The following is a 21,291-nucleotide window of genomic DNA, read 5'->3' as shown; positions in this document are numbered from 1 at the left end:
CAACACGGCAGCGAGCCACAGGGTGAAAAAGAACTGTTGACCAATTCCACAAATTTCTGGCACGTCTTCGATGGCGGACGATAACTCTTCGTCCAGCTCCTCAATCCACTCCTACCATTGTCTGTGCAGCACCCTTGTCCTTACGACGGCATTTGACCTCCAAAGACTGCCTCATCGCGGAGAGCCTCTACAAGATGGCGCCCTGATTCTTCCTCCTACGAAGGTCAGTCAGTCGGAGGATCTTGCGGTCGACCAACCATCAACTTCTGTTCTCTTGAACGCTGTGTTCGATCGAAAACTCATAATAATCCAACGCGAGGATGGTTTTGAGAAGAGACGGCTCCTGCGCTGTACACGGTGCAGATTAGTACTCGGGTACGGTCTTGACGAGGCGCAGGATGATGCGGGTTCTATGTACCTGCTTCCTGGGGGTTTGATGGCTACGACGGAGATGAAAGGAGGTGTACAGCCGTCGAGACCGTCATGGGCACGAGAAGATGCATGAAGAGCTCAGAGAGATTGCAAACCCGTCCAATGACTCTTTAATACTCGAGAACCATGTAGAATGTGTTTGCTGGCCAATTCTGCATCATCTACAGCGGACCGTCTAAGAAAAGTGGTGGAGACAAGCTTGCGCCAAAGACAACGCTGCAATCAAGTATGCAATCGTCCCCATGCCGTTAAACCATACACTCGTAAGCAAGAAACGCTGAAGCACTCTGTCCGTGCATGCACACAAGAGTCTCAGTTGGCAAGGATGGTGCGGACCAGATCCATGTAGTTGATCTCGCCGCTGCTGGTATCGACCGCCTTCAACAATTCATCAACCTCTTCATCGCTCATTTTCTCGCCCAGGTTGGTCAGGATGTATCGCAATTGGCCCACCCCTATGAAACCAGTCATGTCTTTGTCAAATACTTGAAAGCCGCGACAATACTCTTCTGGTTCGCCGGGGTCTCTGAAGCCTCCCGGACGGTTGAGGACTTTGCTGAAGGAGTCGAAGTCAACTGTGCACCTGTCAGCCTACTCCGTCCACCCCAAGGTATAGTATGTAATTTGTAGATTTGTGCTTACAATCACCGCCCACTTGCTTCTCTAGATCTCTGATTTCTGCAAGAGTGGGATTCTGTCCACAGGCTCGAAGGAGATCGCCAAGGGAATCAAGGGCGACGCGTCCATTGCCTCGCTTGTCGTACAGAGAAAAGGCTTCTTTGTAGTTGGTTGAAGTCTGCGAGGTAGATTGCGAATTAGCCATTATCGATTATGATGGTGAAGAAAGCGAATGGAGAGAAGTGGGATGTCGATGTCTGCCGGCGGTGTTTGGTGAAAGAAACAAACAGGAACAGGAACAGAAACAGATCGACTGCGTGCCATGTCTCTCAAATGGCCGCTGCAATTGGCCTCGGGAGCATCCTTTCTTCCTGCGCTCCAAGTCCCGAACCTGACAATCCATTGGACGAATGAACGCAAGGACTCACCATATTGTCAAACTCAGGCCCAATTGTCACAGTAAATGATGTTGGACTCCAAAGGGAGGGATTCAGGGATCTGTTTCGATATCTGGAGGTAAAAGTCGAGGAGAAGGCGAGTGCGGTGTGGAACAAAAAGGTGAGGCTCCCCTGAAGCAGTGTTGACACTTGGATGAACCTTGGAATCTTTAGGGGCTTGAGAGTTGATGCGCGTCTACTGCATCCCTGTCGACAGGCGGTGTTGGTTACCCAGCCAACACAGTCTGCACCATCCCAGAACAACATGTACGAGCCTGATACTGTACGCTACTCCCATCATGCTCATTGCCCGCCACTCGTTGTTTCTTTGCTCTTACGAGCCCTTCAGCCTCGCTGTCGCCCTGCTCCTCCACCTTTTCCCAGTGAAAAGATAGCATTGGCGATAGCGATGCACACCCTCAGGATCTTCTGCTCCCGCTTAGGAATCAGCCGGCACAGAACGTGCATCACCGTGTAGTATCACGAAAGGTCCTCTATCCTCCTGCGTCCTGTCACCATCGCCCCGAAGATGCCAGATGGGCTTGCTTTTTAACTCTGGCTCGTCCGCTCCGGTGAGATATTGAGGCTCTTCACGTGGGGCGCAAAGGACCCAATATTCACGCAATGCACGGAAAGGGTTGCCGGAAGATTCGCATCCTGCAATACATTTCGCTACAGACACAAGTGGTAGGCCAGCCTAGTGGTCCCCAGGAGACTTCTCGGGATTTTCTCTGCGGTATGGTGTAGATTTGTAAAGAGGCAGATTTGCACCGGAAGAAAAGCCGAGTTAAGACCCTCCCTGACTAAAGACGCAGGTCCGCGAACCCTCCGTTACGCAACACATGGCAGCGGAATATCGAGAGAAAACGATGCGGAATGATCACGATCTATTGTGCGCGTACTCGGTAGGGGGCATGGTCACTGGACCCCAAACGAACATTCTCCGCGGCTTTCACGCCTTCGAGCCCCTACCACGCCCAAGAATTGGCTGAGAGATTTCGCGTATACGCATTTCACGAATCAAACATTTAGCCAGACTCGCTTATGCGAGTACCTCGTACGCCACCACCGTTCCAGCGGGCGATTGGGACCTTTGCTGCCTGTAAGGAAACCCCGCTCTTGAATGTTGCAATCTACATGCCAGAACGAAGTTGCGTCAAGGTCTGGATCAATGCATGCAGGGTCTCATGATAAATGATATACATATTACAACATTTCGTCCCGGGTCTTTGCGTAACATGCTTCTCTCATGGTTTCTTCATTCTCGAAATCCTTCAATTGCCTTTGCTGAACCCTTGAGAAATTGACGGTTGTGCGATCAGCGAGCGAGACCATGTCTCTGAACAGCAACGAAGAAAGGCCTACCTATGGCCGTGCAAGGTCGACCTCAGACTCCACCAGCACCACTTCAGCGTCTGAGATGCACGTCAAGATCTCCAAGCAAATGCGTACGCAGCAGGACCGCTGGGCAGAATGGCAGAAGAAGCAGATTGCGCTGTTTCGAGAAGCTGCCATGGCCCCAGACAACGAAGACTCCTTGCGAAAACGAATAACCACGAAACGACCACATGTTCACCTAGACAAAGTCTCATCGACTCTACGAAAACTCCGCGGATAGCTCGAGCCAGGCTGCTGATGCAGGAGACACGCCGTGTCCTCTTTCTTCTGAGCGGCGGGCGGCGCGTCGAATAACATCTCGTCATATCGCTCTCATGTCTTGGATGAAAAATCGGCGAAAAAGGACCGCACCTCGCAAAACATACCCCTGCAACCCATCGCGGTCTACCATTGAGATACGCAGGAGGAGGCCGTCCATGCACATGACGCACCCCAAGATGTCGACCTGCATACACCCCAAAGGGAATGGCTCCGACGCTGGATCGGTAGCTGGGTTCGGACGGCTTAGCGTCTTGTTTTTCTCGCCACATGGCATTGAGAGAAGGGGTTGCATCGCCAAAGTACGCTTATCGTAGCGGATGCTTGTGTTGGCTTATTGGCAAAAAGATATTACCCTCCCGGTCACGAATGATTAGCCCGACATCTGAAAGAATTGTATTGTCGCAGGGGATTGTGTGGTGTATCCATTTCAAGCGTTGGCGTTGGTGGAGGACTACGAAGAAAAAGAAATGTTTTTATCGGTCACTTTTGATCAGTGTCTTATACATCTATCATTGGCCCGGCGCAATATCAAGTGTCATCAGTATCGTGTCAGGTCATATTATTGTCACTGTAACCAATGTACGTATTAGATGGGTCGATCGGACATGGAGAGCCTACCCCTATGAGCTTGCACTCAGCGCTACACCGCCACCTCTTCGGCCACGACCGTGTTCTGGATGCTTTCCGTCTTCGCCAGGCCATCTTCCTGCTTCTTTCCATGCACGCCGGCGATGCGCGCGTGGATATGCTCCTCTGCGGTGCGTCCTATGCCGGCATACCGCGGGACCCAGCCGTCCCTCTTCATGGCCTCGATTGGCACCAACACGGCATCTTTGTTCGGGTGCAGGAAATACGCAAACGTGTACCTGTCGACTCCGCCGTGGGCTGCCGTGGGCACGACGCGGTGCCACGTCGACTTTAACGCGCCCGCGGTCCAGAACTCGAGCATGTCTCCGATGTTGATGAGGACCATGTCGTTGAAGACCGGCGCGGAGGTCCAAATCTCGCCGTCCAAATCCAGCTCGGGCGCCGTGTAGTGCGGCGGCCGCACTTGCAGGCCGCCTATGGACTTCTGGAAGAGCAAAGTGAGCGTGCCCCAGTCTGTATGGGGGGAGATGCGAAACTTGACGTCGCCGTCTCGTCCTCCTGCCGGCGTGGAAGACGGTGCGACGGGCGGGTAGTGCATGAGTTCAAAGTTGTCAAAGTTGACGGCGCCAGGGTCGTGCTGTGCCGTGAACTGGTCGCGCGGAAGGCCGAGTGCGACTGCGATCAGTTCGAGCAGGCGTCCCGTGAACGACTGGACTTGTTTCTGGAACGATTGGATCTGCTCTCGCGCGTCGTCCAAGACGGGTGAGAGGGGGGCCGTCGATGCATGTGCCGCTGTCGGCCATTTGTTGATACTGAAGGCCTCCCGGGGGTCTTTGAAGGATCCGTAGGCACTATATATACCTTACTCAGCTGTGCGTCAGAGGGTGACCGTCCTTGAGGACTGCGACGGAGAAACATAAATAGCTGAGGTGCTCACCCGTTGGAGCTGGCAGGTTTGAACCCGGCGTTTCTGGCTGGTATATATGGTGCTTGGAGTTTGGTTTCAAGCGGCTGTGCGAAGAAGCTCTTCTCCTGTGGTGAGATAAGTCAGGTCCATAACCTTTGTGAGTGCTAGCCACGCTGACGAGGCTCTGGTGTGGCGAAGGCTCACAAGATCAAACATGCCATCTACAGCATCTTGCGGTATAGGGTGGTTCTTTACGTAGAAGAAGCCTAGGTAGTTAGCGATCTCAGTCTGTAGGCACATTCAAATACACTTTTTGGCGCCCAACGACATACCCCAGTCGGCGCATGCCTGGAGAAGCTCGCGCGCAACGGTCTCGGGCGATGTCGACACCTGCTGGAAATCAATGATTGGGATGTCGGCGCTCATGGTGGCTTTCCAAGTAGTGTCGTGAGCCAAACAGTTAATATGTCTGGGTTCTCAGGCCTCAACAGCATCAAGCAATAGATGAAGTCTTGTGTGCCAGGAGAGAAGCCTGGAGGTGGAACGGATATGGACGGCGGAGGCTGGTGCGGCTCACTAGGCCTGGTGAACCTCACCAGCCAACTAGCCAACTAGCCAACTAACTAGCCCGCCGGCTCAGACCATCGCTCTGGGCGCGAACAGCCGACAACTCGACATAGCGGGCGCCACAGATGGAACAGTCCCCTGAGTGACAGAGATAAGGCTAATACAGGTGCTAATCTGGCCACGGGGCTCCATATCAGGCCTGTGCAGGATGACAATGAGGCAAAGGTACCAATACCGAGGCACCCGGATTCGGTGTTCGCCGTGAGCTCAAGTCTGCCATCTTGGATGACCTTGCACTTCGGGGTGTGAACTCATTAACTTAGGGTGGGAGTACAAAGGTATCTCAGCTGTCAAGCAATTGCCTAGACTGCTTGACAGTGCTTGAATTCGCCACGCCAAGACAGCAGTGGTGTTGAGTCCTCGAGTCCTCGCTGATATACTTCGCAAACTGGAATTAATAATTGTCGAACGACCTATCGCATCCTCTCGCTGCCATATCTTATCCCGCCTATTGTAGGTACGTCGTATCGGCGATGTTCCAAAATCAGTTGGCCAGCCGCGAAGGATGGAGGCAGGACATTTGTGGTGGGTAACTTGTTGAATATCATGAGTTTTATTGGTGGACCCTTATCAAAACCTCCCTTCGAACTCCTACGCTGACCCTCTGGGTGCGACTTCATCGGCTGCATCCCCATTTCCTGACTCGCTACCGTGCTTCTGATCACCCATGTGAACTCAAACAGAGTCGCATCCTGCGCATTGGCCCTTGTCTGGCGTATCTTGGGGCTTGATCGAGCCTAGAACTTGGAAGCGATCGAGTGTCCCCAGCGGCATCCCCCGACGACCTTCCTAGTCAAGATCTAAGAATGATATTATAATATATCAGGGCGACCGGGCTCGGGTCAGCCTGACCTCTGTCTCCCTCCTCGAATTCTCAAACAGGTAGCCTTTCCTTCGGCGCGGTGACAACTTCCCAAGCCTGCTGCCTGCTTTCCACCTCAGGACCAGCCATACTTCAACCATGGCCTCGGTCGAGTCTTCCTCCTCGCCTACGGATGGTGGCTCTAAAGACGTAGTCGATATCGAAAAGCAGCCAAACAATACTTCCTCTGATACCGAGGTTCGACATGGCAGCGTTACTCCGGCCTACGAAATTGCAAGGGCCAGAGAAATCCAAAACTCCATCGCACCGCTTCGTTGGCTGAGCAAAGGCGAGCTATGGCTGGATGAAAAGATGGGCGTTGAAACCCAAGGTATCGACCGCATTCCCGAGGATCAGAAACACCCGCCTTCTATCATCAATGCCTTTTTCATGTGGTGGTCCATGACCTGCCACGTCGGAACCCTCCCTATCGGCGTGCTCGGTCCTGAATTTGGCTTGACACTCGGCCAATCCGTCGCCGCAATCGTCGTGGGAACCCTGTTGGGCGCAATTTGCCCGGCGTATACTGGTGTCCTCGGACCCAAAACAGGTCTTCGACAAATCGCCATCTCCCGATACTCTTTCGGCTTCTGGGGTGCTAAGCTCTGCAGCGTTCTCAATGTCGTCATTGGTGGTGGCTTCGCCGTGGTCAATGTGGTTATTACGGGTCAAATGCTGTCTGCAGTGAGCGACTACAATATGACCGTGGCCGTCGGTTGCGTTATTGTTGCCGTCATCTCATACGTTGTCTCAGTCTTCGGCTTCTCCATCATTCATACTTATGAAAAGTACAGCTGGTTCGTATGCTTCGTCCTGATCTGTGTGCTGTATGGGCAGACCGCGTCGCATGTTGTCCCTTCAGCCCCAGGTTATGGAACGAATCTTGAGGTGGCGGGGTCCTGGCTGAGCTTCATGGCCATTTGTTTCTCCAGTTCATCTGGCTGGTGCTCCATGGCTGCTGACTATTATTGCAACTACCCGGCCAACACCAAGAGCTGGAAGATCTTTGGCCTCACTCTCTGGGGTGTGACCATTCCCACCGTCTTTGTCACCGTCGCAGGTGCTTGTCTGGGTAATGCTGCCCTGTTGGCAGCTTATCCCCCATACGCCGCGGCATATGAAGACCACGGCCTCGGCGGTCTCTTGCTCGAATCATATCATCCTTCCGGATGGAGCAAATTCTGTCTGGTGCTCCTGACATTCAGTGTTCTCGGCAACAATATCGCAATCAACTATTCCTCGGGACTGTCAATGCAGCTTCTCGGCCATTACTTCCACGCTGTTCCCCGATTCATCTGGTCCTTCTTGGTCGCTTTGGTTGTTGCCGTTCTCGCCATTGCTGGCAAAGATCACCTTTCTTCAATCGTCTCCGACTTTGTGTCTTTGCTGGGGTATTGGACCATATCTTTCACCCTTATCCTCCTCATCGAGGATCAATACTTCCGTAAACGATCAGGCGAAGGTTATAATTTGGAGGCGTGGGACCAGCCATCGAAGCTACCTCTTGGTATTGCTGCTGTCCTTGCATTGCTGTCTGGTTACCTCGCCGGCGGCGTTACTGGCATGGCTCAGGTTTGGGTAAGTCAACTTCTCCAGTTGTAGTGTATTTCCGCGAGTATACTGACGTGTCTTATAGTATGTCGGTCCTATTGCTCGTTACTTTGGGCCATATGGTGGCGACGTCGGTATCTATCTATCCGGTGCCATTACGCTTGTTGTGTATCCTCCATGTAGATGGTATGAGAGAAAGAAGACTGGCAGGTAGTTTTCTGTTTTGGGGAGAGGCAAAATACCCATGGTGCCCTTGACTGTTTACATATCGAGATTACCTAGGTACTGGTCTAATGAGGGACAAATGTTGTTTCGGTGTGTCCCACGGAAACCTCCAAAAGGATCCACTTCACATGCATTCCTTGTTTGAGTTCTTGGGCGCTCTTCTAAAACTGGCGTGTATCTCGCCTGAGAGCTTCATCATACCTGACTTGTCAAGTCGTCAATGGCGCGTGGTACCAAACCCTGCAGGATTCCCACGTGGCGATACCGAGTCTCAGGTTCCGTTCCTCCTAAGCTCGACCCAAATTATCCTACCACGCCTATTGTAAACGAGAAACTGGATGACTGCATGACTAGCTAGCCACCTAGGTATCCGTGGTCACCTGCTAGTCTTTCTCCGGCGGAACCCATGGTGTTTGTGTTCCTGGATACCCAGACCGGGGGGGTGAAAGGGGGAGCGGATGGCACTGTATTCCCTTGCCGGGGCTTGCCCCACCCCCCTCGCAGTCACTCCAGTACGGATATCCGCACATGTGCAGTCACTGCTCAAACGGAGTACGGGCCTCAGAGTTCTGAGTAATATTACAATAGGTACCTTGGCCCTGTTGGTCTCGACCATCTCGAAGCCCGGTCAAGGAAAGTCAATTGTCCCAGCTTCGAGTCTGCGAATAGGGTCCCGAGCACCGGCCAGGTAAAGATTGCCCGATCGAGCTTAGAAAAGTGATAAGCTCTTGCCGAGAACTCGTATCCGGACATGCCTAGGTAGGTAGGTAGGTAAGTGACTAAAGTTTGGTGTCCCCGGTACGGTACCTACCTCTGGACGGGCGTATCATCGTACGGGCATGCGAATTGGTTGTTTGAACCTGTACCTGTGGGAGGGGGTCGGTTGATGATCAAGCACCCGCTAACTGTGCGGGTAAGCTTTTTACTGGGAGCCCCAGGGGTCAGGACGGTCCTGATAAGAAAAACATGGTTTTGGCTGATCCGTACTCCTCCTGGCCCTGGCAATCTACAGTACCCGGGTCGTACGGACTAGCTGATCAGCCGCCTCCTCTCTCGTTCTTTGCTTTCTCCTTATCCTTCTCTTTCGAGCAACCGGTTCACTGTCCACGACTATTGTAGGTCTTATGCACCTACCTACAACTTGGGTACTCGGCGTGAAGTTTGAACATCTCTCAAACGATTCATGTTCCCTGCCGTACGTGGTACTCTGGACAGCCTACCCCCTGCTCATCCTCCGTGGATGGGAGATGAGTTTATCTACGTGGCACCATCCGAGGTATCAACCGCTGTGAAGTATCGATTTCGGTCTACGAGTATGTATGTATACAATACCTGCTCGTATTATCGTGGCAATCTCGAATCCCGCATTCTCGCACCCCAATCGGCATGGTGCGTGGCCCTTGGTTAGTTTTTTGGCATCTTTGCCCACGAGGCGTAGCTTTTCAGACCCAACCCGACTTTAAAGCTAGAGAGACGAGGCAAAAATCCACGATAGCGTGGCCAGTGCCACCGCATCCCTGATAAACTACGCCTATCGCTCGATTCAATCAATGATCCGAGATATGCAGTCGAGGCGGCAAGAGACCGTTTTCGTAAGCCTTAGTGGTCGGCGAGTGCTGAACTCCGCAGGTTGATAACCGGCCGAAACGGGGGTTTGGTTGAGGCCCTGATGTGGGTGGAGTAATCAGCCTCCAACTACACCTACCTATTCGATCTTACCCATGTGTGTCCCCCATGATTCGCAGATACATACATATGCAAGAGACCCTGTAGGCCACATGTGTATTTAAAGTAGATTCCCTCCATCGCTGGCAGGAAGCCACTTCCGTACACCTCTTCGCGTCGCGAAATTGGTAGCTTACCCAGACGTCGTTGCCTAGGACTTCTCGTAGTCTTTTCCCACGCCGAGAGTTACTCTACGGCGCTTTATGATGGCTTCACCTACCGGAGGCGCAGCACCAGCGCTCGAGCAAATAGACGAAAAGAAGACGGTCTCATCTTCGTCGCCGGACGATTCCATCTCTGTCCAAGATGGCACGACTACGGAGCCGGGAATGGTCCTCACTCACGACGAATACCACCTGGCTACGCTGGGGTACAAGCAGGAGTTCGTACGGTGTTTGGGCTTCTTTGAGTCCTGGGCTGCTACGTGTATGTATCCACGCCCCTCCGACCGTCGACAGATAAGTTGAAAGGCCTGGTCTCTAACGCGTTTTTCCTCACCATAGTCACCTCGATGAACTTCATCAGCGGAATTCCCGTGCTCTTCGGGTGGGTCATGTATACCGGAGGACCCAAGGCCGCCTTCGCAAACTGGACCATGGTCGGGGGCCTCTCTTCCATCGTCTCCCTTGTCATGGCGGAACTGGGAGCTGCGTTGCCCACCACCGGTGGCATATACTTCTGGAGCTATCGTCTCGGTGGAGAAAAGTACGGACCGTTCCTCAGTTGGATGACGGCCTGGTGGAACGTAGGTCAAAACGAAACCCTTTACCTTCCGTTGAGCCTTGTGTAGAGAGATGTCTTGCTGACTCCAACACAGTGGGCAGGCTGGGTCTTTGTCGTTCCTGGTGTTCAGCAAGGGTCGACAAACTTCCTAGTCAGCGCCTTGGAAATCAAGTATCCCAATTCTGAAGTGCTGTACAAGGGCTGGTCAGTATCCCCAATAAGCTCAATCCTTGGGCCGTATCCACACCCAGCATATTTACCATTCTCTGACACGTTTGACTCTGCAGGTTCCTGTGGCTCCTCACAAGCATAGGAATGATATTCGCCATGATCCCCAACATCTACAGTCCGAGACTGCTCCAGTGGTATTTCCGCTTCGCCGTCTTCATCTTCTTCTCGCTCTTCTTCATGTACTGGATCTGGTTCCCCGTGGCAGCATCCAAGAAGCATTTCAACTCGACACATGGAGCATTCGACCTCTTTTACAACGGCATTAATCTGGGAACCGAGAAACAGGCGTCCGATGCATACTGCTGGGTGATTTCAGTCCTGTTTGGCGCATGGGTCTTTTATGGATATGATGCCAGCGCCCATCTCAGCGAGGAAACGAAGCAAGCATCCACCGTTGTTGCCAAGGGCATCTACATTTCGACCTTCTCCGCGTGGTTATTGTCTGTCCCGACCCTCATCTTAATCCTCTATTGCATGCAGGATTTCGACGGCATCATCTCTGCGGCGTATGCCAACAACTGGGCCGAATATCTTGTCCAGGTTGTCGGGGAGAATGGTGCGGTTGCGATTCTTTCAATGCTTTGGGTCGATTCGACATGTGCGACCGCCTCCTGCTTCATGTCGGCGCAAAGAGTAACGTACGCCATTTCTCGAGACCATGTTCTCCCATTCAGCAAGTACTTCAGAAAGTTGTCCGACCGGAAGATGGCCGTGAATGCCGCTCTTTTGGTTTGCGCCATCTCGATTGCCGTAACAACTGCTGTCATTGGGTAAGTTATTGAAGTCCAAGTGGCCGACGAACACAGTCACTGACGCATTTATAGATCAACCGTCGCCTTTTCTGCCATCACTGCCACTGCAACAATTTCTACAAATTTCTCGTACTTGTTCCCGATTGTTGCCAGACAGACAGTGGGCCGTAAGTCATTTGTGCCAGGCAAATGGCATCTGGGGAAATTCTCTGCACCGCTGGCGCTCATTGCCACGGTGTACATATCTTTCCTGTTTTGTGTCTTGCTGCTACCGCAACTGTACCCTGTGACCTCGGAGACGTTGAATTATGCACCAATTTGTATTGGCATCATCACTATCGTTAGCCTGGGAGGCTGGTTCTTTCCTAAATGGGGCGCGATGCATTGGTTCGAGGGTCCGATCAAGACATTCTCCGACGCCGACTTGAAGAATGCGAGGGTTGAGGGCGGAGAGGCGACAGTCGAGGAAGGGGACGCCATCAAGAACATGATGTTTGGCCATCGTAAGAGCGTGGCGGAGTGATCATGACGCTGGTCTGAGTCCGGCGGCTTGTTAGCAGAGGGTGATTTCCCGTGCGAAGTCGAGGCGTTTGGCACATCTCACTGAACTTGTAGTGGACGACAAATATTGAATTACTTTTCGTTCTGGGCTTCCTATAGCTTTTGCCTGACAATTTCTTTACCTGCTGCTCTGAGTGACTCCTCGCCGTCAACAAGGACACACCATCCCTCTCCGCCAACAGTGCCAGACTCAAATCCTCCTACAGCAGACTCGAAATTCTCTTTGGCGAATTTCAAGTCTTCGTCGTCAAAGCTCCCTGGTTGCAACCACACCGCACCAACTCCGGCGGATTTAGCCTCTTCCAACACTTTCCTCGTGACAGCCGGGGGAGTGAGAAAAGATAAGGCTGTCGTGGCTGGGTCCGGAAGAGCCGAGACCGACGGCACAGTGTCGTACGTCTTGGATGGCAGTGCTATTGACGGCCGACCAGGGTTGATCGGTATCACAGGAAGTGAGTGGACATGATACCATGCCAGTACTGCAAAATCCCATTGTCAAACCATCGAATGGACACAGGTATGGATATATCATATTACTACTCACTCCGATAGCCGAACTTGCTCTTATCTTGACTCGCGCCGACTACGGCAAAGTATGGGGATGAAAAGAAGCGTTTTGCTGCCGCTTCCATGTTGACGTGGTTCGGGAGGAGGTGGGAGACAGCGATTGAAAAGATGAAGGAAGTGTTTGGATGCTAGGTCGGCTGTTGACATGAACGGTCACTTTGATAACCACTTTGATGAGTTTGTTACTAATAGGTGGTGAGCAGAGAAGGCGAAATTACCTCATCGTCGACCGGGAGCACGTCTTTTGCTGTATTGTAGGCTGTAGCTGGTCGACTCGCCGCTTCTCGTCTTACGACGCTAGCACTGATATGGTCTAGCATATCTGGCAAGGCAGACTCTCTGGATACAAGTGTGGCAGCTGCGGGTGTGGCTGATGGGGGGTTGTGGCTGTGACATGCGCATGAAACTCACCGGCCAGGCGCACCGCAGTGCCCCAGTGAGTCAGTGACACCGGGGAGGAAGCCAATGGCACCGCCAGCGGGAGCCAACAGCGATTGTACGAGTAACAGTGTACTGCACGACTCCGCGTCAACTCGTAAGGCCACTAGGCAGATGGCAGTCCCCGGCAGCCTAGTACTGTTCAATGTCTAACTAGTGGCCTCAGAGCATGTCGTACCCCCGCCAGCTGCATTGAACAAGTGTGTGAGATCTTTCATGCTGATCAAAAAGATGGCTGCCTCCCACCTTGCCAGCAGCCTTTGCTGCCTTAGTCCTGCTCAGCTGTTTTTGTATGGACTTCCCTTACGATCGCCGTCGCCACCTCTAACCAGCCGTCTCGCCACCACCGGTCCTGACTGTGGAATCGCGTCCACGCAGTTTCCATTGCAATGGCTACTTCGACTCCCCGCACCCGCGATCAACCCGACATTAGGGCAAGGATAAGCATCACCGACGAATCTACGCAAGACATCAAAGAGCGACTCCAAGAGGCCGATCAGAGGCAGAGAGCTCTGCGTTCACAACAGTCATGGCACTCCTCCGACACGAACGGTGCCTTGCAACGAGCAGTCCTGAGAAAGACGCGGACCATCATCCCTCATCGCCAGTCCCGTCTCAGCGACGACCTGGTCTCCGATGCCCTCCCCTACCCATTGAAGCGGTCCAACAGTTTCAACTCACTGTCGACTTTGCAACGTGAAGCAGATGGCGCGGCATTGAGCCTGTATAGGGGGTCCCCGATTTCTGCCATTAGCCCACCTTGTGTTGGCCCAACCTATCAACACTACAGCATTGACTCAGGAAATCAAGATCCATGCCCACCCAGAGCGCCCGCCAAGGTTGAAATACTCAATGCTCATCGTAGATACCTGACGCCCTGGAAAAAGTCGATCAAGAAGAGAAAGTCAAAGAAAGTATCCGTGAAAGCTCAGAAAGAAGATGAACAAATAGGATGGCCAAGTGCGATTGCGGACTGGAATACGCCCCGGCCGATGCATGTGCCTAATTCTGCGCAAACCTTGCCTGTGCGCACCAAGAGTACTAAAAGCATCACTTCCCAGGTTGTTAAGACCCTTAGCCTAGGCAAACTTGGGCGCCCTGTCAAGTCGAACGCCGCAGACCCGCCAAACTGGGCCGACTTTGACAGCAAAGATGAACTTCGCAAATGGATGGAAAGACCACAATCTGCGTTGGACACAGCGAAATCCGACCTCCCTGCAGAACTTCCTGCCGAGCTGCCTCAATACACCCCATTTCAAGATTCAACCCGGACTCAACACAACGAGCCTGCAGTTCTACTGGAGGACACCCCTGCCAATGGAGAAAAGGACGACGTGCTCGTGTCCATGGATTCAGAGCGGGATCCACAACCATCAAGGAGCAATTCAAGGTCGATGAGGTGCGATCACTGCCAGAACCCAATTCGTCTCAATCAACTATACTACCACTGCTCCATCTGCGAAGATGGTGATCGTATCCTGTGCTCTGCTTGCGATCAAGTAGGATGGAGCTGTCGTCATGACATTACAGAAAAGGTTCGAAGTGTTTCGCGAGCGATCCCGTCTCGCAAGACCGGATTAGAACCAGTTCATAGAGAACAAGCTCGTGCCGAAACACAACAGCATTCTGCAACACCGTGGACATCGGCCATCCCACTGAAACCTTGCACTGAAGGCGACCGCCTAGTAGACAGTCAGTCCCGTCTCGACAAATCCACGTCGCCTGTGAATACGCCGAGCGGACAGCAATTGAATCCTACTTTACAGAATGGGTTTCCGTGGAACTGGATCGGCGATAGGGATTCGGAGCATCGCAGACGCGAAAATGATCTAGCCGTTCGAGAAAAGGAGATTTCCTTGAGGGAGAAAGCAGCCAGTATGCGAGAACAGCAAGCAGCATTACGAGAACGGGAAGCCGCGCTGGAAGTCAAACAACAGCTCTTCACGCTTCAGCTGCAGGCCGCCGCAGTAAAGCAAAAGCATGAAGCATTTCTGGCGACGGGAGCACAATTTGAGGAAAGTGCGGGAGGTCCTGCGTGGGTCTCGATCAATAACAGTGATCAGGATGACCATGTGAGGACCCATGCGAACAAGCGAAAACAATCTAGCGGTAGACATCACGGGCTGTCACCGGCTAATTCGATTACATCCGGACAATGGTCACCACTGAAACGCTCTCCGAGTGGTGGGCACGGTCAGGATCCTTACGACGATGATGAGGACGACAACGGCTCCGGAACACCAAAGAAGCTGAAACACGAGCCAGAGTCCATGCAGTCCCCCGAAAAATTGTTCGCCTGTCCCTTCTGCAAGTACGACAAAGACCGCTATTCTGAACGAAACGTACAAGAAAAGCACTATCGAGGTTGTGCCAGTGGCTATTGGCCAGATATCTCCCGGCTGAAGCAACATCTGTACAGAGTCCACTGGCGGCGGATTCATTGCGTTCGCTGCTACACCAAATTCGAGAGGAAGGAGCTTCTGGATCAGCATGTGAGAGAATCTCAACCATGTGCTCTGGTGGAATGCCCTTACCCGGAAAAGTTCGACGATGGCCAATACAACGATATTCGTCGTAAGAGGCCTGCGAACACCCCCGAGCAAGTATGGTACATCATCTACGGCGTCCTCTTCCCTGGACAACCCCAGCCGAGCACTCCATATGCAGACAACAAGAGCTCACAAGTTGGATTGGAGGGAGTCACCCAGGTTCCAGAACAAGGAGCGATGAGCGCCCTGGGAGAGGTCTTCGAATCTCGTCTGGATCAGTTTGCAGGTTCTTCCGAACAAACATGGCTCCAATCCCCAGCTGCTCGAGACTTCATAAGGCAGCAATTGAGAGCTTCAATGTCCGATGTCCTTGAGCGGATGAGGCCGGTGATCAGTCCTTCACTAGGCAATCCTTCAGTCGAAGTGTCTCCATATTCAGCTGTACCATCAGAAACAGCCCGAAGAGGTTCAATTTCACTCACTCCAAGCACCTCGGTACCGCATTCGCCGATTAACGGTGAAGGCTCGGTGAGCAGGTCAAGCTCCGACGCCCAATTTTTGCTCCCGAGTCACCGCAGAAGCTTCAGCAGACCATTTATTTCACGTAATGTAGAACGAACTGGCTTTCTGCAGCCTCTAAATACGACGGGTTGTCAACCCTCCCACGATATCAACAATTTTTCTGGCCCAGATACTTTCCCGATATCTCCCACTCATGACCCAGAACATGATCAATATGATGAAGAATGCCATAGTTGGACACAGGGAGATGACCCAGGACTTGCCTTCAATTTTGACTTCGACGCTGGTCGTACGCCGGCAGCAAATTCGTCGGGCCCAGATCCAATACCGCAACCGGCAACGACCAGACCAACCTTTGCTCCAGTAAGGCTTGCCAGTCTCGAACCTTCGTCCGATAACCAAGCAGCCGTCATTTCACAACTGAAAGCAAATCACTCAAATGCTTCGTCTGTCGATTCTGGATACGGAAGTCTTCGCCATCCGCATGCACGTTATTCGTCGGTTGTTTCTGGGACCCAGCCGCAATCTCGACCAACAAGAGGAAGGGTGAAAGGCAATGGTGACCGCATAGCAGATGACGGGCCTTCCAGCCCCGTGCCTGAGTCGGCCATCAATTGGGCCGCATTGAATACATCGCTTGAGGACTTTATTGAAAACGCAGTCGAGTCTGGTATGGACGAGTTTGGCAACATACCGTGGATCCCTCATCAACCTCTCAGTTGAGGTAGGCCTCTCTTTAGAGAGGCCAAGTTAGCTATACGACGGCGAAAATAATAAAGAGGATATTGATCGTAGTTGTCATTGAAGCAGTACATTTCCTGTTATGATATCGAACTCGTACTACGAGTGCAAGGGGCGTCTTCGTTGATCATGTCCACATACAAACTCATCCGTCGCCTGTGCACAATCTTGGTGCCTTTTTTTTTGTAGTCGTCTCCACATCGTCGGCTTTAAGTTTGCCGGGATCGACGCGCTCGCCTACAGCTATTTTTCACTGTTGTCGTTAAGTTTTGGGCGTCGCAGACCGCGAGAAATGGGAATATTGACATCCAGACCATCCGCTCCGGACTTGATTCTCCCGTCTTTGCCAGTATCGTGATGGCAATGATTGCCAGCGTCTTAGCGGATGATTCATTTCGCTGCTGGAACAGTGGGCGGATCTCTTCTCCGTGCCAAACATGGCATGATAACAGAATGAATCTCAACGGTGCACCTGATGTCATCGCATACATCACATCATGAATCTTTCGCAGGTCGCTTCCGCTCGGTCCTAAAAGTGGTCGCTATAAGTTGTGCGGGATTGATGTCCTTCTCACTAAACCGGTATTCGTGGTGGTATACCGTCCAGTCCACAGTCCATACACTCCCCGATTTGCCCTGTCTCACACTAACACCGCACCACCATGACGGAGTCTGTGATCCAACTGAAATGCGATTGCAACAACTACCCATGGGGGAAAGTTGGCAAAGAGTCATTGGCCGCGGTGCTATGCTCGAAGACCAACCCGGACTTCAAGATAGACAACAGCAAAAACTACGCCGAGATGTGGTTTGGAACATACCCCGACCTGCCGTCGTATTCTCTGAAGACGGGTGAAAACCTCCAGGACATCCTCAACGCCAACAAGGAGAAACTGATCGGCAAGACGGTCCTCGACAAGTTTGGCGCCGACCTGCCGTTTCTCCCCAAGATTCTGTCCATTGCAAAGGCTTTGCCGCTCCAGATCCATCCGGACAAGGAGCTGGCACAAAAGTTGCACAAGGAAAACCCCGAGAAGTTTACGGATCCCAACCACAAACCCGAGATTGCCATTGCCCTGGGAAGATTCGAGGCCTTCGTGGGCTTCAAACCACTCGGTGACATACAACAACTGTTGAAACTGGACGCTCTGTCCCGGTTCTTGCCGGCATCTGGCGTTGACTCGTTGGACGACGACGCTCTGCGAGAGGTGTGCGTTAAAATGCTGAAGGCCTCGCCGGACACCGTTTCGTTTGCGCTGAAACGCCTAAAGTCAACGCCTGGGACCGCTTACGGGAAGCAAGCTTACATCCTTGACCTGATCCCTCGATTGGTAGACCAGTACGGCAAATTCGACAACGGCAGTCTCGTTGCGCTGACGTGCATGAATTTCCTGGTCCTCGAGCCCGGCGCCGCCATCTACATACCGGCCGACGGCATTCATGCTTACCTGTCCGGCGACATTGTCGAGTGCATGGCGCGGTCGAATAACGTCCTCAACACCGGCTTCTGTCCTAGAGCAGACCGTGATTCGGTTGATCTGTTCGCGAAAGCCTTGACTTTCAAACCGCACAATCGCCAGGAGCCCGTTCTGAAGAGAGAGCCCAGCGAGAAGAGTGAGAATGGGAAAACCATCGAGTTCAAGCCGCCCATGAGCGAGTTCAACATGTTGGTTACGGAGCTCGCGAGTGGTGAGACGGAGGCCGTGAAGCCAATCGATGGGCCGAGTACGCTGATCGTCACGAACGGTTGGGGGAAGATGAGCGTGCAGGGCCAGGAGATACCGCTTGAGGAGGGCAGCATTTTCTTCATTGGGCAGGGGGTTCCTGTGGAGATCTCGGCGAGGGAGCAGATGGCTGTGTATAGGGCTTATGCTGAATGAAAGTCATGATCAGTGCAAGAGAAGCGAAATCAACCTCAGACGATCGGGTTCGTGGAATGGATGAAGGCCGGAGAGGTGACACGTTTGCTGATCTGGAACGAATCGTCGCGGAATGACGAAGAATGAGTCGAGATCGGGCGCGTTCTGATCAGATTGATATGGGCTCTTCGGTAGTTGATTTATTGCTCCTAAATACTCCAGGAAAGTTGGGAGTGTTGCAGCAGGCGAAAAGTCATGTGTCGGTAAAATACAGGTAAATGTTACAAATGACGCTCCTGCTCCCGCCTTTGATTTTCACATACACCGTATTTATCATTACGGGATTGACCTACCGTCGCTGCCTCTGGCAACCCTTCATATAGTGTACCGAGCGACTATCGACTGTCGACAGCATCGTTGGCTTTTCAAGAATTCGCCCTCCGAAAGGCAACACCACGCGCTCCATCTCAAGCCATGCTTGACGTCGACCTTGATCTGTTATGACCTCCCAGCGCGCATATGTCAGCGGGGAAATCGCTTCGACGTTGTCACTGACATTTTTCAACAGTTCATCACCAAACATCCGCCGCCTTCCTCGCATCCTCCACAAAACACTTGTTGATGCTTCTGCCATTCTCCCAATGCTTGCCCCTCATTCGAACTTGGTTGGTTAGTGAAATACATTCGGGTCTGCCGAAAGTCGCATTTACCACCATGGATTATCGACCTTCAAAACGTGTCAAACGTGACAGTGGCACGACGTCTTCTGAGATAGTGGCCGGTGAGACTGTAGATGCAGCAGGCGTCAGAGCAAGACGAGCACGCTTTCTGAGCTCCATCTCTCGACCTATCTCTCCTCCAGGTACTTCTCGGTCGGGGACGGGCACACCTCAACCCGAAACCAGCACAGCCTCGATATCAGACCAAGGTTCAGCACAGCCTCCAGCCTCTCAGAAGAGGGAACACAGAACGCGCACGCTTCGCGAGGGTGAGCCTACTGCGACTCGGAAGCCCAACGGCCAAGATCGGCATGTCAGATACATCCCTTCGCCGTTCAGGTTGACCTCGATTCGGGATCTCCCTGCTTCGGGAAACAACGACACCGTCTCCCTGCATGGCATACTTGGCAACCCTCTCATTAAGGAAGCGTGGATCTTCAATTACTGTTTCGACGTCGACTGGCTGATGACCTTCTTCGACCCGGACATCCGGCCACAAGTCAAGGTCAAAGTCGTCCATGGCTCGTGGAAGAGAGACTCGGAGAACAGGATCGCCATCGACGAAGCCTGCAAGAGATGGCCAAACGTGGAGGCCTTGACAGCGTATCTGCCCGACCAATTTGGGACACACCATAGCAAGATGTTTGTGCTCTTCACCCATGACGACCTCGCCCAGGTGATCATCCACACCGCGAACATGCTGCACAAGGACTGGACGAACATGACGCAGGCCGTGTGGCAGACTCCCCCACTGCCAAAACTCGCGAAAAAGCCCAGCGACACCGTGGGCAACATTGGCTCCGGATCGCGATTCAAGTACGACCTCGTCCAGTATCTGACGGCTTACGGCAACAAGACAAGATCACTGAGAGAGCAACTTGTCACCTATGACTTCAGTAGTGTACGAGGCGCCCTCATCTCATCGGTCCCATCTCGCATGAAGGACTTTAGTATTGAGTCTACTGTCAAGGAACTCTGGTCACAAAAGCTCTACGGATATCCTAGCCTCTTCCGCGCCCTGAAGACGATCACTACACATGATTATGATGAGGAGAAGGTGGCGTTGAAGAACGATGCACCCTCTCACCCGCATGTGGTATGCCAAGTATCCTCCATCGCGACCTTGCCAGTGACATGGCTCAATCAGTTCTTCCCTCCACTCTCTGGCTACAAGTCAGGCCAAAAAATGTGGGATCACATCTCGATAATCTTCCCTACGCCCTCCAATGTCGCGGCGTCTCTCGACGGCTACGCGTCCGGAGGGTCCATCCACACCAAAGCACAGAGCGCGGCACACCTCAAGCAGATCGCGACGCTGAAGAGGTCTCTATGTCAGTGGACCCAAGGGCCCCAACTGGGTGCCAGAGCAGGTAGAGATCAAGCCGCACCGCACATCAAGACATATGTGCGGTTCAAGGAGAAACCATCCGTCCACAACGCGACTCCTGGCGTCGAGTGGGCTCTGCTGACCAGTGCGAACCTGTCGACTCAAGCTTGGGGCACTCTGAGGGAGAAGGAGAAGGTCAAGGAGATTGTGGTGCAGAGCTATGAGATTGGTGTTCTCGTGTGGCCCGAATTGTTCGATGGTGGATTCGACACGGGAGAAAATGAGCGGCATGGGACCAGGCATTCTGAGAACGACGACGACGACGGCCAGGCTCAGACTCAGACTCATGCTCGTGACGACAAAAGCACAGCGAGAATGGTTCCCGTGTTTGGAAGTGACGATCCGAAGGAGTTCATTGTGAAAGCTGGCCCAGCTCCTAGTGATGGCAACGACGATGGTGACGGTGATGGCAGGACCACACTCGTCGGGTTGAGATTGCCGTACGATCTACCTTTGACATCGTACGAGCATGGTGACATGCCGTGGTCTCCGCAAGGGACGTATGATGTTCCAGATCGCCAGGGACGTCGTTGGCCGAGGGACTTTTATTGACAGTCCGAAGCTCACTTGAGTTCGGTCTACGAGCAAGAAATTTGCTCATCACTAAAAGCTACGAGGGACCTACCTAGGTACATAGGTGATGATATCCTTGAATAGCCCTGAATACCAAT

General features: G+C 52.7%; 9 protein-coding genes across 9 annotated transcripts; 6 read left to right on the top strand and 3 right to left on the bottom strand.

Annotated features, from left to right (window-relative positions):
- Positions 1 to 744: 744 nt before the first annotated feature.
- PV08_03026 (uncharacterized protein) lies at positions 745 to 1,255 on the bottom strand (the record flags this gene model as incomplete). The annotated part of the gene is made up of 2 exons (XM_016377383.1): positions 745 to 1,007; positions 1,075 to 1,255. The coding sequence occupies 2 exons, from the start codon at positions 1,253 to 1,255 to the stop codon at positions 745 to 747; spliced, it is 444 nt and encodes a 147-aa protein (XP_016238953.1).
- Positions 1,256 to 2,820: 1,565 nt separating this feature from the next.
- On the top strand, positions 2,821 to 3,105 carry PV08_03025 (uncharacterized protein; the record flags this gene model as incomplete). Its single annotated transcript, XM_016377382.1, has 1 exon — positions 2,821 to 3,105. One exon carries the CDS (start codon positions 2,821 to 2,823, stop codon positions 3,103 to 3,105), a length of 285 nt encoding a protein of 94 aa, XP_016238952.1.
- A 681-nt stretch (positions 3,106 to 3,786) lies between these two features.
- PV08_03024 (uncharacterized protein) lies at positions 3,787 to 5,067 on the bottom strand (the record flags this gene model as incomplete). The annotated part of the gene is made up of 4 exons (XM_016377381.1): positions 3,787 to 4,585; positions 4,672 to 4,766; positions 4,846 to 4,907; positions 4,974 to 5,067. 4 exons carry the CDS (start codon positions 5,065 to 5,067, stop codon positions 3,787 to 3,789), a joined length of 1,050 nt encoding a protein of 349 aa, XP_016238951.1.
- Positions 5,068 to 6,229: 1,162 nt separating this feature from the next.
- On the top strand, positions 6,230 to 7,895 carry PV08_03023 (uncharacterized protein; the record flags this gene model as incomplete). Its single annotated transcript, XM_016377380.1, has 2 exons — positions 6,230 to 7,708; positions 7,767 to 7,895. The coding sequence occupies 2 exons, from the start codon at positions 6,230 to 6,232 to the stop codon at positions 7,893 to 7,895; spliced, it is 1,608 nt and encodes a 535-aa protein (XP_016238950.1).
- Positions 7,896 to 9,837: 1,942 nt separating this feature from the next.
- Positions 9,838 to 11,860, top strand: PV08_03022 (uncharacterized protein; the record flags this gene model as incomplete). The annotated part of the gene is made up of 5 exons (XM_016377379.1): positions 9,838 to 10,057; positions 10,135 to 10,376; positions 10,449 to 10,558; positions 10,642 to 11,355; positions 11,410 to 11,860. The coding sequence occupies 5 exons, from the start codon at positions 9,838 to 9,840 to the stop codon at positions 11,858 to 11,860; spliced, it is 1,737 nt and encodes a 578-aa protein (XP_016238949.1).
- A 131-nt stretch (positions 11,861 to 11,991) lies between these two features.
- PV08_03021 (uncharacterized protein) lies at positions 11,992 to 12,530 on the bottom strand (the record flags this gene model as incomplete). Its single annotated transcript, XM_016377378.1, has 2 exons — positions 11,992 to 12,377; positions 12,443 to 12,530. The coding sequence occupies 2 exons, from the start codon at positions 12,528 to 12,530 to the stop codon at positions 11,992 to 11,994; spliced, it is 474 nt and encodes a 157-aa protein (XP_016238948.1).
- Positions 12,531 to 13,292: 762 nt separating this feature from the next.
- PV08_03020 (uncharacterized protein) lies at positions 13,293 to 16,637 on the top strand (the record flags this gene model as incomplete). The annotated part of the gene is made up of 1 exon (XM_016377377.1): positions 13,293 to 16,637. One exon carries the CDS (start codon positions 13,293 to 13,295, stop codon positions 16,635 to 16,637), a length of 3,345 nt encoding a protein of 1,114 aa, XP_016238947.1.
- Positions 16,638 to 17,317: 680 nt separating this feature from the next.
- On the top strand, positions 17,318 to 18,535 carry PV08_03019 (mannose-6-phosphate isomerase, class I; the record flags this gene model as incomplete). Its single annotated transcript, XM_016377376.1, has 1 exon — positions 17,318 to 18,535. One exon carries the CDS (start codon positions 17,318 to 17,320, stop codon positions 18,533 to 18,535), a length of 1,218 nt encoding a protein of 405 aa, XP_016238946.1.
- Positions 18,536 to 19,228: 693 nt separating this feature from the next.
- Positions 19,229 to 21,172, top strand: PV08_03018 (uncharacterized protein; the record flags this gene model as incomplete). The annotated part of the gene is made up of 1 exon (XM_016377375.1): positions 19,229 to 21,172. One exon carries the CDS (start codon positions 19,229 to 19,231, stop codon positions 21,170 to 21,172), a length of 1,944 nt encoding a protein of 647 aa, XP_016238945.1.
- Between the last annotated feature and the right edge of the window lie 119 nt (positions 21,173 to 21,291).

Source organism: Exophiala spinifera, assembly GCF_000836115.1.
Source record: "Exophiala spinifera strain CBS 89968 unplaced genomic scaffold supercont1.2, whole genome shotgun sequence".
Lineage (NCBI taxonomy): Eukaryota > Fungi > Ascomycota > Eurotiomycetes > Chaetothyriales > Herpotrichiellaceae > Exophiala > Exophiala spinifera.
The sequence above is the reverse complement of the archived record's forward strand: the minus strand, read 5'-3'. Positions and strand labels throughout refer to the sequence as shown.